This window comes from Astatotilapia calliptera, chromosome 15 (assembly GCF_964374335.1).
Source record: "Astatotilapia calliptera chromosome 15, fAstCal68.1, whole genome shotgun sequence".
Taxonomy (NCBI): Eukaryota; Metazoa; Chordata; class Actinopteri; order Cichliformes; family Cichlidae; genus Astatotilapia; species Astatotilapia calliptera.
The window spans coordinates 21,564,662-21,580,715 of record NC_137436.1 but is presented as its reverse complement, the minus strand read 5'-3'; the positions used below and the strand labels follow the sequence as shown (position 1 = coordinate 21,580,715).

General features: G+C 38.9%; 1 protein-coding gene across 2 annotated transcripts in view; it reads left to right on the top strand.

The window, feature by feature from the left end:
* igf2r (insulin-like growth factor 2 receptor) overlaps window positions 1-16,054 on the top strand; it is a 61,033-nt gene that overhangs the window by 18,707 nt on the left and 26,272 nt on the right. For both annotated transcript variants that reach the window (XM_026194141.2, XM_026194140.2), the window contains exons 3-18: window positions 499-617; window positions 3,633-3,731; window positions 4,199-4,331; window positions 5,580-5,691; window positions 6,048-6,156; window positions 6,341-6,500; window positions 8,295-8,484; window positions 8,752-8,855; window positions 9,270-9,434; window positions 10,114-10,257; window positions 10,445-10,600; window positions 10,700-10,837; window positions 13,995-14,145; window positions 14,732-14,900; window positions 15,010-15,125; window positions 15,268-15,421. In XM_026194141.2, coding sequence (XP_026049926.2) covers window positions 499-617; window positions 3,633-3,731; window positions 4,199-4,331; window positions 5,580-5,691; window positions 6,048-6,156; window positions 6,341-6,500; window positions 8,295-8,484; window positions 8,752-8,855; window positions 9,270-9,434; window positions 10,114-10,257; window positions 10,445-10,600; window positions 10,700-10,837; window positions 13,995-14,145; window positions 14,732-14,900; window positions 15,010-15,125; window positions 15,268-15,421 — 2,219 coding nt within the window. The remainder of the gene's footprint in view (window positions 1-498; window positions 618-3,632; window positions 3,732-4,198; window positions 4,332-5,579; window positions 5,692-6,047; window positions 6,157-6,340; window positions 6,501-8,294; window positions 8,485-8,751; window positions 8,856-9,269; window positions 9,435-10,113; window positions 10,258-10,444; window positions 10,601-10,699; window positions 10,838-13,994; window positions 14,146-14,731; window positions 14,901-15,009; window positions 15,126-15,267; window positions 15,422-16,054) is intronic.

The window sequence follows — 16,054 nt, the reverse complement described above, 5'->3', positions numbered from 1 at the left end:
GTAGTGCTTTGAAATGATTAATGACAGTGTACAGACACCAGGGTCAAAATGTTAAGGTACAGAGCCGTCTGGTGATTTGGAAATGCGATGCAGAGTTTACATTGACCTGCTGGGTCAGTGGATGTTGGAGGGCAACAACATTATTCTGCCAAACTGTCTCAGTGACTGTTTGGGATGAATGGTCTGAGAACGAGAGCCTGTGTATGTATGTTTGTTGTACCAACTGAACGATCTTTGTCATACCTTTATTAGATAAATGTTTTCGTGCTGGCAAGCTCAGTGATCTATGTGATCTGTCCACATCAAGTTAAATGAATTTACATTGATCTAAAGGAAAGCTACCATTTCTGATGTTAAAATGAATCACCACTTCAAGGTTTCTCTGACCTGTTGTTATATTATGTAATTTAGGGTTTAATGATTTTCAGTCATTTAACTCTTTACATGCATGTTATTATTTTGTAATGACTGTTTTCTTTGTCTTTGCCAAATGTACAGGTGACCTTTCGCTGCAGAAGCTCTCTGACACTGTGCTGGATTTCAACAGCACGCAAACTTGTCCTGGAAGCAACAACAAGATTCAGACCAGCATCAGCTTCCAGTGTGGGAAAACCATGGTAAGACTGACATTCAGAAGAATATACCAAATATTCTTAGATGGATGATTACCTGTTGTTCAATAGCTGCGTTAATGGGAATGCACAGAAAATATCAAACTAACTGTTCGATGTTCTACATGAATTTCCTTTGTCCACTAACACCTGGTGTGTGCTGACGTGTTGTGCAGCAGCAGTCTCTGCAATCGTTCAGCCACTGATGTGCTGCAGTAACATTAGATGTAAACTTTTGACATAGTTTAGTCACATTGTGTGTTATATACATGGGTCAGAATGGAAGCATGGCATAGTAAACAGGTTCTGAATAATAAATCTTACTTGCAGCATGAATCATGGTGTCCACCAATTAGCATGTGAACTACTATTTTGAAGCCTTGGCTTCATCTTTATGGACACCTTTTCTTTTTTCATCTCTCGCTCTCTTTTTAACCTTTATGAACGATGAAGGGAGAAAGCAGAGCTCCCTGTGTAAGGAAAGCTACATGCAACCATGCATTGCTAATCACACTGCCACCTTGGCACATGCTCCTTTTTTAGGAGAGAGAATTCACCATATTTGGACAAGTTGAGTGTTAAGTTTTAGCTATAACACTAGCTTGGTGTGCAGAGTTTATCCATACACTTCCATACACAATGCTGATTAGTGCATGGAAATAACATACAAGTAAGCTAAATACATGGATGGATGGATCAAAAGACATTGTGTGTTGGCATTCTGTTGTTGCTCTTTTAATCCAAACATCATTAGTAAAACATAACATTAATCTTTAATAGCTGTGTGATGCATAGGAAGGTGGCAAGTGGAAATGATCTGTCCAGACTCTGTATTTGAATCAGGTTTTACACATGTCATTTTCAGCTCATATGTTCAAGGGCTTTCAGCAGGGGAGTCTGTGGAGTTAGCACTTGACATTGACATCATTATTTAGCCCCCAAAGGTTGCTGCTGTGCAGAGTGATTGCACAAATGATGGGTAATCCATTAGAGGAGGTAGGACATTTGTGATATTGTGATATTTGATTTTACGTAATTGTTCCTAAAGGCAGATTTTGTCAGTTGACACAGAGAGAGGGAAAAATGTTTTGGAAGATTATCTGTATTTTACAAACAGTGCAGCTCACCTATTCAAACAGACTTTAGAAATATGTTAAGTTTATAACAGGAAGACAAGTACAATCCACAAATGAATTTGAGGTTAATTACCTTATTTATTCTAAAATTAAGATGCACAGAAGGTCAAGTTTATTGCGTGTTTTTGCTGACACTTTCGATGTCTTTTGGATACAAAGTATTAAACATCCTGTTTTTCAACACAGGAAGTTAAATGGCGCTCTGTTGTTTCATCAGGTATTTGTGTCTGTGTGGAGAAATGTGCAAAAGACAAAAAACTAAAACACTAAGTTAATTGATTGAAAGTGAAACAAACATTTGGAAGTCGCTTTTGCTAAAACGAAACGTAACAACTCTAAGATGATGATTGTTGGATTCCTGTCGCTGCTTGTCAGTGAATCTGTGACTGGAAATGATGTAGAATAATGACTGATACCTCATAGCGTGATCCTGCTCGCTGCGTTGTGTGTATCTGTGGTTTTGATGGGGTGGGTGAGTGGTGGGTTGAAGTATCATTTCCTGTCGAGAAACAAAGAGGAGTTTTCTGTTTCAGAGTGTACGACGGGGAGAAATAAAAGTGGCTTCCACAATTTTTAGGGCAAATCACTAAATGCTGAAAAGAAGTGATGACAGCAAAATGCAGATTATAGTAGACGTTATCTTAACAGAACTGTGCCTTGTTTCAGACATGTTGCAAAAGAGTTTTAAAAAACCGAGCGCTTTAACGTTATTCCTATATTTACTTTGTTGTTGTAGTTTACCCCTCCTTTTTAAGTCCGGTCTAAATGGTAATGTTATAGATGTTATAGTTAAATCCTCTATCTCTATTTTTATCAGTACATTTAGGAAAATAAATAAAGGTTATTGGGCTAGAAGTTAATCCTTGATGTGTTTATTATTAATCACTTTTGGAATTTTCTAGCAAACAAATTATGTTCCTGTTTCCCTTTACTGTCATATGCCCAATATATATGTCTTTAAGTTTTTAATTTTACCTCTTTTTTTACTACTTTTTTTTTATTGTTATTTATTGCTGTCTGAACAGGTCTCTCCTGTAAATGAGAAGCTGAGTCTCAATGGGATTACCTGTTTAATAAAGGTTAAGGTTGCAATGTTCAGCATTGGCTTGAGGATCAGTGAAATGGAGTGACGTCTTGTGAAGCATTCAGAGATGTCCTTTCAGTCCACTAAAAAGGACTGCTAGAGTAGCACTGCACGATTCACAGCTCAAAATAATCCTGGTTTATCCAATACTTAGTTCACACCCGTTAATTCATCCATTGTCTCCAACAATTTTAACTCTTTACCTTTCTTCGAACCAACCAAACAGTGCCTGTGTGGGGGTATCAGCTCGCCTAAGGTGGCCCTATTAAGAATATCTGCTCTCATGTCACACAGCTATAGGCTGGCATTATTTGTACATGCACTGATCTTTTATGTCGTCATTTGAAATTTTAAGCATTTGTAATATTAGAATACACAATTATAACAGTAAAGTAAAAGGGATTAATGGGAGAAAATGTTGTTGTTTTTGACTCTGTAAAACAGCAGCTAAAATGTGGAGAATACCTGGAATTTAAAAAACAATGCTGCTGTCAAAGAGTTTTTGAGAAACTCTGAATGAAGCACTGAACCATCAGCAAATCCAGAAGCAGCAGCAGGCTGTGGTTGTGTTTGTTTGAGGCTCAACACTTACTTAGAAGTTCCTCCCCACAATATAACTACAACAAAGGTTAATACTCTGTATTTCTCTGTGATAATGGAAACAATGACACATTCAGCATCTTAAATGCTTAAATCTTTGATGTCATGGACGATGATGTGCCGTATACTTTAGCATGCATTCATCACCTGTGTCAACATGAAACTACCTTTCTTACTCATGTTCCTGTCTTTGTTCTGCAGGGGACTCCAGAGTTTGTGACCGTGTCTCAGTGCGTGCATTACTTTGAGTGGAAGACCTACGCTGCCTGCAAGAAAGACAAATTCAAGCCACATAAAGAGGTGCGGTGGAGCATCTGATGGGGTCGCTGACTCATTCAACAGACTTTTACATTTAGAAGAAAGAAGGAATGAAATCTTCACTGTGATTAAACACAATGAGCTGAAGAGGAAATGGAAAGCTGTATAACCATATTCCATCACTGCGAAGATGTTTACAGCGTTTATCTGTGCAGAAAATGGGTCACATGTTGTGACAGTGATCCTGTTAATGTGGAAACATTTGAAAAAATGTGTGAAATAAATTTGTTCAGGAAAATGTTAAAAGCAACAAAATAAACCAAAGAGTATGATATATCCATGATCACAGTTACTAAGTTGTGTATTATCAGATAGCTATAAACACACGTGCAAAGTTTGTGGTAACACAATAGTAAAACTGTTGAGGGGGGGCTTTTTTGTGAATGCAGCATAAAGTGGTGCACGAATACATCTGTATTGTAGAGTTAATCCAGCTCTTCTTTGCCCAGGTGCCCTGCTACGTGTTTGACTCTGATGGGAGGAAGCATGACCTCAGTCCTCTGATAAAACTGAAAGATGGCTATCTAGTGGACGACGGCGAAGACAGCATAGACTTCTACATCAACATCTGCCGCAGTCTCAGTGAGTACTTGAAGGAAAGGAAGTGATTGGATTCTGTAATAATGAGGGTTTTTTTTGTTTTGAGGAACACTACATTGCCAAAGTGTGCACAGAGCAGAAAGGGAGCCTGTTTAAAGGCCCTTCTTCTTTGTTTTCATGTATTCCCTAAATCTAGGTCCATTCCTTGAAGGTCTATAGATGGTCATTACTATAACGTGGCACAATAAAATATTGCATAGCGTCGCCACATTGTATGTTAAACAAAGCAATTACTGGAAAGCAATAGAAATAGAAGCAATAGTGGTGCTTTTGCAAATTAAAATTTTCAATTTAAATGTAAAATAAAAAAAATCAAGGTGTTAAAATTAAATATATAATTACTTGTAGTTTTCATGTTTCTGTCATTTCATTTACATGGATTCCAGATTCCACTATTTACATGGTTTTAGCTCTGTGTTTGGCTTTGAGGGCTTGAAAAGAAGGCAGCTGGACAAAACTTCTGGTGTTAATAAGATGTTTTTTCTCTCATTAAGAGCCCGGTTCAGTTCTAAGACGACTGATGGAGACTGCCGGGTATTTAACCACTAATAGGGGAGGGCTGTCCCCTTGATTGTCTTGAAGGTGGTTAACCCACTATAAGTTGTCAAATAAGCTAAGGTGTGCAAAGGCATAGGTGATTATTCTCACTGGGGCCAGAGTTCTATTGAAGAGATGATTCTAAGTCTCTCACTGTTGAATTTAAAAACTGACATTCACAGAATTGACAGTGCTAAACAGGCCAATCACAATGCATCCTACTGAGTGGTTGCTTGGGTTCTGTTGTGTAAAAGTTGCAGCATTGCTCACTGCATTGCATAGCACACACTGTTGCCAAATTTTCCACGACATAGTCACTGTTTTTACGTTTATGCTGTTTGGTGCGGAGCAGATGGTGTAAAATACTCTTTTGAGGCTTTTTTTTCTTTTTTCCCACTGAGATCAAGCTGTTTGCTTCAGTCAAAAAACAAAACACTAACACATTGGTGAGGGTGAACCAAAGAATTGTGTTCACCAAATGACACCAGTAGTGATGTGAAAAAATGTTGCTCGGAGGAACACCAAGCTCAGTGCTGTTTAACACCCGTTAAGCAGCTGTAAACAAAGGGGCAGGGACTTGTGACTGTTTACATGCTGTCCTGCATATCGTCATCACACTGAATTAGTTTTCTAACAAGAAGAAATTTAAGAATCTTTTTTTTAAATCTCATGTTCTCCTCAATCGTCTCTCAGACCTTCCAGACAAAGGCTGTACAGAGGGCTCTGCAGCCTGCCTCGTCACACAAGATGGCTCATACAACATGGGTTTTCCTACCCAGCAGCTAGAGCTAATGACTGATGACAGGTACTTTCTTCATGTTTGTTTATGACAGTGAAGTTTGCAGGTATGGCTCTCCTGAAGCTTGTTTTTGGAGCTGTCTTCTAAGTCTGGTGCTTCAGGTTTAGAGTTGAAACTTGAAGTTAAATTCTAATCTTGGCAGTCTAAGAGGCAGTATATGCAGGAATAAAAGATTATCAGAAGGTCAAGAATGTGCAGATGTGCTATAGTCATGTTTTTAAATACATGTATGTGTTGACATAACCTTTGGTAAGTTTGAACACAGGTTAAGTCAGCACAGATTGGTTATATGAAAAAATAAACATGAAAAGAAGACCTTTTCTTAGTAGTTTTTCATACTTCTTGCACTTTTTCGTCTCCAGCTTGAGTTTACAGTATTCTTTAAGTGACGACTCGAATCCTCCAGCAATCTGTGGATCAAGCAAACCAGCAGTCAACATCACCTTCAGATGCCCATCAAGCAGGCATTTGGTAGGTTACGCTACAGTCTTCATGATGAATTGTTTGTTTCACTGCTTAAAATGTATTCATACTCATTGTTATCATTGTTATTATTGTTGTTTTTTTGGGAGGGGGGGTGTTTTGTTTTTGTTTTTTTGCACAGCTAGCAGAATGAACCATAACCCCTAACTTTACTTAATTTTCACATTCACAGAGCAGCCCTCCTACGATGATAGCTAAGCCAAACTGCCATTACGAGGTGGAGTGGGTCACTGAATACGCTTGTCACAGAGACTATCTGGAGAGCCATACCTGCAAACTGACCAGCGAACAGCATGACATCTCCATAGACCTAACTCCTCTCACTTTAGCCTGTAAGTTTTTGTTCCTCTAAAACATCTTAAACAGCTTAAACAACCTTTTATAAGTTATTCCTTATAGTTGTATGAAGAATGAAATGTCAATGGGGGAACTATTAAAATCAAATGCAAATAAAAATAAAGTAGTAGTAAACCACACTCAGCTGATGTCAGATTAACATGACGAGTTATTAGCTTTACAAATGCTGCCATGTGACAAATACATCCTTGTTCCTCAAACTGGTTTCTACAATTAGAAAAATAAGGTTGTAACTATCAAAGGGCTGCTAGTAAAAACAAAACTGTCAGTTGCCTTAAGGCAGCTGTTGTTTATATAAATAAAACTGAATTAAATTGAAGAAGTGTAGTGTAAAAGCAAAATAAAGCTCAAACATTGTATTTAGTTTTTTGGCAGTTACACAAAACTTGTTTTACATATTTAACTGTCTCATGTTGCTGCTTTTTTTAGGCCCATTTAGAGGAAGTGACTTTATGACTAAATGGTGTATGAACCTCCTGGTTTTGTTAGAAATGTGAAAGGTTTTTCCACTCACTGCCACAGTCCATTTGAAGTCTGTGTGCCACGATGCAGTCTGCAGTTCGGGACAAAAGGATAGTTTCAAGTGAAAAACTTAAGGAAAAAGATGTTTTTCTCATATTTGTTTTCAGATCTCGGCCTGCTTCATTTTTTGGTGTGACTGTATAAACATTTTTCTTGTTCTTTAAATTGACAAACTGCTTATTTCAAATCAATGGCCATCAGTGATTTTCTTTCCCCCCCCCCCTTTTTTTATGGATAAGATAAAAAGGCATCACATTTTCTTTTGTACACTGCTCAAAAAATTAAAGGAAGCCTATTAAATGTCTGGAATATTGACCTACTCAAATAAGTAGCAGAGGGGGTTGCTAATCATATTTGATGTCATGAAATTAAGAATAGGTGTGCTGGGGGCAATACGGTGACAACCCCCAAAACAGGAATGGTTATATAGGTGGAGCCCACTGACATTTTTCTCCCCTCATCTTTTCTGACTGTTTTTTCACTAGTTCAGCCTCCTCAATGATGGCACATCAATATGTACCATTGCCACTAGGTTTATTGTGTTTCCCAGCACAGTTTCAAGAGCATAATAGAGATTCCAGGATATAGACAGTTACTCCAGGAGAGCTGGACAAAGCCATAGAAAGTCCTTAACCGATCAGCAGGATGAGTATCTGCTCCTTTGTGCAAGGGTAGAATAGGATGAGCTCTACTAGAGCCTTACAAAATGACCTCCAGCAGGTCACTGGAGTGTGATCTGATGAGTTTTGAATGCATTCTTTTCTTTTTTGAGCGCTGTGCTGAGATGCAGCCAGTATGCTTCCTTCATTTTTAGCTTAATAGAAAAAGTGGAAAAACCTTAAGAGGCTTTGATATTCTTCAACATTTTCAGGGTCCAGGAAATTCAAACACAGGTTTTATTCGACGGTTATTTAAAAACAAAACACATATACCAGGTGTTCGCAAATTCTTACATTATGTCCTGTTTTGATCTTCCACATATTAAGCAACAGTTTGTACAGTTTAATAAGAGTTTTAGAAGAGCTGCCTCCAGCCTTAGCTAAGCTAACTATCATCTAGCTATATGTATTATATATGTATAAACAAACATTATACACATACATATATGTGTAGTTATCATGTTGTCAGATTTTTGATATTGAAAAGTAGTTATTGGTTCTGTTGATATTCCTAATAGGTAATGTGCAGTAAGATAAAAATCAGTAACATGTTGACTGAAACTTTCAAATGCTTTCTTGTGTTTTTAGCTTCGGATCATCCATACTATACACAGTCTGGGCCCAGTGGCACACCTGACAGCTACATCTACTACCTGAACATATGTGGTAGGGTTCCCACTCAGGAATGTGGTGACGGGCCGTTCATATCATCCTGCCAGGTGAAGAATGGCGAAGGAAGGAAGATTGTGGCTGGACAATATCAGAACCAGACATTACGGTAATTTCTGTGTGTTTGTGAAGTGTGTGTGATCACTATTCGTCAGAGAATCACGAAATACAAAAGGATCAAAGATGGTTTTATTATTAAAGTTGTAAATGGTTTTGAAAATAAGTTTTCTAATTTGATTTAATAAACTTGCTTGTTGAGATGTGTAAATTGTCAAAATGATATCCTGACATTGATCCATGAGCATGGAACTGTAGAGCAAATCTTGCTTTTCCAACCCCCTTACTTCCCCTTTCCATTGTTTTTCCTCCTCTTCAGTTATTCAGATGGAGATCTGACTCTGATCTATCCAGATGGCCTCAAATGCTCCTCTGGCTTTGAGAGAATGACCATCATCAACTTTCAGTGCAACAAGACTGCTTGTGAGTCAACTTGTTTCTGCTTTCTCACAGATGCTGAAATTCTTGGCACCACCTGGCAGTAGAATAAAAAACGGAGCGGACATATCTGTATAGTAAAAGAGTTACACGGTGTTCTGCCTTGTAAAACAAAGCAAATTGCACAGACAAGGCAAATAGGAGGTCAAACTCCAAAAAGGGAAATCGAAATAATATTTAGTTTTCATGAGCATCGTTGGAGTTGATCTCTAAGACAACTCTAATAAAATTCACATTCATAAAATAAATGCACAATTTCCATTTAAATAAATAAGAAATGATTGTAAGGCTCACCTTGTATAATTTGCACATTGTTCCTTTAATGTATAAATATGGAGTTTCAGGTGAAGTTCAGTCTTTATTAACTACTTCTATATTATTTGCCTTTAATTCTTGCAGCCCACGGCGGGCGAGGGAATCCAGTGTTTGCTGGGGAAACCGACTGCACTTATTATTTTAACTGGGATACGGCGTTTGCCTGCGTCAAAGAGAAGGAGGATCTGTTATGTCGGGTCACAGATGGCAACAAGCGTTATGACCTTTCACCCCTCACAAGATACCCAGGTGAGTTTTAACAGATCAGTTAAATTTCTCTTCCACTAATGGTTTTGCTTTTCCACCAAAAGCCTAGTTTTTGGCAGGTGGTGCCTTTTTAAATTCTTAATTTAGTGTTTAGCGGTGACTTGAGCACAATTTCTTCCCTGGTGCAACTTTTGGTGACTGTTAGGTTACATATGAGTGACACGGGATGATGATGATGATGATGAAATGACATAATATATCTTGGAAAATTAAAAGTATTGGGATTTATTAGAATTTTTCATGTCGTTGTCGTGCAGTGATGTTGGTATTAAGTTTGGTTCAGATTGGCCGACCTGTTAAGGAGGAAATGGGGTACATAGCTACATAAATACATGTATATACCTAACTACAAATACCATATGCTTAAGTTTATTTACTCAGCATAAAGAATTTCTGTATTTCACTTTGAAAACTGTCGATCTAGCGTGTTTTGTCTCTTTAGGTTTACACACAATAATTTACTATGTGGTTCTAATTAAAATTATATTACTCTGTTTTCCCTGTTGCTTTTATTATAATTACTGTTAATTCACTTGGTTGTGCTCATAGCTTCTCATCGTAGCACCTGTTCAGTACCATGCTTTCAGGTGTGACTGAAAAATTAGGGGGAAAAAACAACTTTTTTTTTTTTTGTATGTTTGTTTTTTCTTTCTTGATTCAGAGTCAGAGGGCAGTGAGAACTGGGAGGTGGTGGATGATAAATCGTCAAAGGCAGACTCGCGTTACTACCTGAATGTTTGCCACAAAGTCATCCCTACAGGAAGGGCAGCTGGTTGTCCAGTGGATGCCGCCATGTGTGCCGTGGGTAAGAATGTCCACAAGGAGGGCGTTCTTAAAGATTAATCTGGTTGAATCTGAGTACTTTAATAGATTTGTTGACAAGTTATAGTATTTTGGTCCTCATGCATACTTCCCCCAATAAGTATGAGACAAACCGTATTTTTCTTGCAGTGAATATGACCATTGTGCTTTATGTATTGTCTCTTATTCAGATAAGAATAACAGAACTATCAGCCTGGGAAGCTTCCTCTCTTCTCCCCAGAAAACCAAAACTGGAAACGACATCAGGCTGGTGTATACTGATGGAAGTTTTTGCACCCAAAACAAGACAAGGATCAAAACTATCCTGACTCTCAAGTGCAAACCAGGTTTTTTTTTTTTTTTTAAACCCTCTTCTCCTCTGTTTTCTTAGTTATGTTTCTGCTACTTTTGACTCTTTTGCGTTTCTTTTTCCTGTACTCCTGCAGGAGATCTCGATAGTGCTCCTGTCCTTCTTGGCGTCTCATCTGATGAGTGTATTTATGAGTTGGAGTGGTACACAGCCGCCGCCTGCGTCCTCTCGAAGACGCAGGGAGACAACTGCAAGGTGGAGGACCCTCAAGCTGGTATGACACGCTCAGACAACTATAAAATATGTGTGGGCTTTTCCTCATTCGTTTTTAATTTGAGCAAGAAAAGGGATGGAAGAAAACAAGGTAGCAACAGGGTTAATAGAGGCTTTTAGGAAGGAGAAAATGGTATTTCTCAGCCACAAATCCATAAATAAGTTTCTGTGTAAGTTTTTCCTTGAAAGATAAAAGAGGGTAATCATGATCCTTCACGTCTCACTTGGAAATCTGATCGTATATCTTTCTGAGCTCTTAAAATTTATTTCCACTGGCTACAGTCATGATATAGTTTGTTTTGGCTGTGAACTGCTAGAAAATGGTACAATTAATCCCGCACTTATATTGAATTTAAAAAATGATAACAAACAGAAACACATTTGTAAAAGTGCAAAAATCAGACCCATAAATCAGTTGACTGTCAACATCTCTGTAGAGTTACAGATTATAATAAACACTAACTGACTGCAGACTAAGTTGTAATTTTCTTCACTGATTCACACAGTAAAGCTCTTTAAAGATTTGCAAAGCAACTCTGGGCTAGTCTGCTTTACCTCAGTAGACAGTGAATGCATTGATCACATTTGTTTCACCCAGTTGTCCTTTCCAAGCAGGAGAACATAGTGTTGTATTTGAAAAACACTGCTGTTTGTAAAAGTCGGGGTAAACCTCTGTCAGTCGATAAGATGACTTAATGCTGACGTTAATGTCTCGCACTGAATTCAGTTAAGTTTAAATTTAACAGCAGTGAATTGAGATTAACTGACTACTGATTTTAGCTCTAATTAACACTGTTGCCTTCAGTGGGGCGCACCTACTCTGTATTTGTCTGCCAGCGTCAACATTCTCAACACAATCTGACAGTCTGTGTCAAATACAGCTGATTGTGCTTTGCTGTCAAATATACTTTACATGTGGAAGAAATGAAGGACAGGCAAAAAAATCACAATTCAAAGTTTTAAGTATTTCTTGATTTACAATTTTTTTTTTTTTTTTTTTTTTTAAATCTGTTTTTTTTTTTTCATCATCTTCCAGACAATTCAGTTTAGAGCTCATTGCATATCTTGTAGTTTTTATGCAGTTTAAATGAACTGTTATAAAAGAAAATAAAGAAAACACCTGTTGTCTTCTGATACAGTGGGGCAAAAAAGTATTTAGTCAGCCACCGATTGTGCAAGTTCCCCCACTTAAAATGATGACAGAGGTCAGTAATTTGCACCAGAGGTACACTTCAACTGTGAGAGACAGAATGTGAAAAAAAAAATCCATGAATCCACATGGTAGGATTTGTAAAGAATTTATTCGTAAATTAGGGTGGAAAATAAGTATTTGGTCACCTCAAACAAGGAAAATCTCTGGCTCTCACAGACCTGTAACGTCTTCTGTAAGAAGCTTTTCTGTCCCCCACTCGTTACCTGTATGAATGGCACCTGTTTGAACTCATCATCTGTATAAAAGACACCTGTCCACAGCCTCAAACAGTCAGACTCCAAACTCCGCCATGGCCAAGACCAAAGAGCTTTCGAAGGACACCAGGAAAAGTATTGTAGACCTGCACCAGACTGGGAAGAGTGAATCTACAATAGGCAAGCAGCTTGGTGTGAAAAAATCAACTGTGGGAGCAATCATCAGAAAATGGAAGACATACAAGACCACTGATAATCTCCCTCGATCTGGGGCTCCACGCAAGATCTCATCCCGTGGGGTCAAAATGATCATGAGAACGGTGAGCAAAGATCCCAGAACCACACGGGGGGACCTGGTGAATGACCTGCAGAGAGCTGGGACCAAAGTAACAAAGGTCACCATCAGTAACACACTACAACGGCAGGGAATCAAATCCCGCAGTGCCAGACGTGTTCCGCTGCTGAAGCCAGTGCATGTCCAGGCCCGTCTGAAGTTTGCCAGAGAGCACATGGATGATACAGCAGAGGATTGGGAGAATGTCATGTGGTCAGATGAAACCAAAGTAGAACTTTTTGGTATAAACTCAACTTGTCGTGTTTGGAGGAAGAAGAATACTGAGTTGCATCCCAAGAACACCATACCTACTGTGAAGCATGGGGGTGGAAACATCATGCTATGGGGCTGTTTTTCTGCCAAGGGGACAGGACGACTGATCCGTGTTAAGGACAGAATGAATGGGGCCATGTATCGTGAGATTTTGAGCCAAAACCTCCTTCCATCAGTGAGAACTTTGAAGATGAAACGAGGCTGGGTCTTCCAACATGACAATGATCCAAAACACACCGCCCGGGCAACAAAGGAGTGGCTCCGTAAGAAGCATTTGAAAGTCCTGGAGTGGCCTAGCCAGTCTCCAGACCTCAACCCCATAGAAAATCTGTGGCGGGAGTTGAAAGTCCGTGTTGCTCGGCGACAGCCCCAAAACATCACTGCTCTCGAGAAGATCTGCATGGAGGAATGGGCCAAAATACCAGCTACTGTGTGTGCAAACCTGGTAAAGACCTATAGTAAACGTTTGACCTCTGTTATTGCCAACAAAGGTTATGTTACAAAGTATTGAGTTGTATTTTTGTTATTGACCAAATACTTATTTTCCACCCTGATTTACGAATAAATTCTTTACAAATCCTACCATGTGGATTCATGGATTTTTTTTTCACATTCTGTCTCTCACAGTTGAAGTGTACCTCTGGTGCAAATTACTGACCTCTGTCATCATTTTAGGTGGGGGAACTTGCACAATCGGTGGCTGACTAAATACTTTTTTGCCCCACTGTATATATAAATACAAAAAGGGGATAGAAAAGTGGATCTTGCTCCATTTAATATGTGATCGTTTTAAAAATTGATACTTCCAAATCCAAAATGAATTATGTTTTCTTAGCAATTAATTCCAGCTGTGTGCATCTGTCTGTGCATGTGTGTGCACACGCCAGGAATGACAAAATAATAATCTTGAAAAAGTTAATTAATAAAAAGTTATCTGATACCACCATGGTTTCACTACTCTTGCTCGATACTGCCACCTAGTGGAGAATGTAACACCTGTATCATGGTAGGTTACACGTGTGCCCTCTCACATGTTACTTTCATGATGGCAAACCAGGAAGAAAAAAACCTGTGGTTGCCTTTTTCTTGTCTCTTTACTTTAAATCCTCTTGTTAACCTCTAACTAACCTTAGCTTCTCCACAGGCTTCTCTTTCGACTTGTCGCCTCTCTCCAAGCCTCATGGTGGTTTTTACAACCTGACTAAAGGCATCTATCAGTATTACATCAACGTCTGTGGTCCAGTCAGTGTTTCGTCGTGTCCTGAGAAGGCCGGCGCATGCCAGGTGGAAAAGAAGTAAGACTACAGGCTACAAACATGCAAGAAGAATCGCACTTCTTTATTCTGTTCTGCCCCACTTTCTCAACTTTCACTCCACTTTTAAGCACTTTTAAAAACAACCGTGCTTAAAAAAATGAAGTGACGTGAATTTTCTCACAAATCTGAGAAATCAATGTAAATTATCCCTGAAGTATTCGTAGTGTGCTTTTGCTGTGTTGCCTTAGTTTGCTAATTTTAATACCAATTGGATCAAGAATTCAATAATAATCTGCCTCCATCTGATTGCACTGCAAATTCCTGCTGTATTGAAGGTGTAGTGGAAAGAAGAGGGATAAATGAGCGTCACGCGTTGTGCAACAATGTATTTAGTTTAGGATCTATATTTTTTTTGGAAGCCTAAGTTAAGCATTCCTTCTATCAATCTGCATTTTGTACATTATACTGGTCATTTTACATCCCAACACACAACATTGTGTGTAAAAAGTTTAGGTCAATATTGAATAACACACTCATTATTAAATTAAAGATCCTGAAACCGAGTGATTTAAATACACTCAGCAATGAAGAAACATGAATAAATTACATCATATTTTTTCTTTAGTTTTTGGAGTCTTGGGGAACAGAACTCCCGCCTGTCGTACTACGATGGGCTGATTCAGCTGAACTACAGTAACGGCACCCCATACAACAACGAAGAGCACACTCCCAGATCTACGCTCATCTCTTTCCTCTGTGACCCACAAATTGGACCAGGAAACCCAGAATTCCAGGTAAAATCCTCCCTACCTCTTTGTCAGATTGTTTAAACAGTGTTTGATGTATTTTGTGTCTCCTGTATGATTTGTATATAAACATCTGTTTGTTAAAATCTTCGTTCAGATAGAAGACAAGTACACGTACAACTTCCGCTGGTATACCTCCTACGCGTGCCCTGAAAGACCCCATGAGTGTTTGGTGACCGATCCAGACACACTGGAACAGTATGACTTATCCAGGTAATGCTTTTAAAAAGCATTGTGCAGCAACTGCTTTACCAGTGTCTAAATCCAAGGCCATGAAAATAAGTACATCCAGTCCAGCACTGAATTGTTGCCAATCTGCTGTCCTCCTCGTCAAGCTTTTCTTCTTCAATTTCAGCCTGTCACACACCACCTCCAACTGGCAGGTGATGGACTTATCCGACAGCAATAATCTGAAGAAGTATTACATCAACGTATGCCGCCCCATCAGCCCTGTACATGGCTGCGACCGCGATGCATCCATCTGCGAGATGAAATATGTAACCAAACAGGTCTGTAACATTAAACACCTCCACTGAATCAGAGAGATGCGACATTACTGAGGAAGAACACACAGCTCATGTCAGTCTTCTGGTGAATACCAAACTTTCCCTGGTGGAGACCAGACGGTGAACTGCAGTAACACAAAGCATAGCTTGAGTATCATCCTCAAAACACCTTGTCAAAATCAGAATCTGGACACCAGTGAGTCCAGCCATACACCCCTTTGCCAACTCTGATTGGGTAGTCGAGGCCTGGATGGGATGCGTTTTTCAAAGGTCTTGAGGCAAATTTGACTTTGAATCTTTTCTCATTGCATTGAAATCTTGTGTATATATAGCCTGACCAGAAGGACTGTGAAACTGACTTGAAAGGGGGCCTTGTTGTAAATCCACTTCGGGTTTATGATTGATTGTGTTAATTTTTCTTGCTGGTTTTAGAGAATTGTGACTATACCACTATGGGCCAGATTTACTAATGTATTGCTCATGAAAAAAGAACTATCTGTATTTGCAAAGAGAACAGTGAGAGGTATGACTTTACCACTGGTTAAAGGAATTCAACCAAGAAGCAGTTTGCAGAGTGGACTGATTTGAACTTTAAATTTGTCTGGCTTTGTCTCTAACTACCATCCCTACATGTGT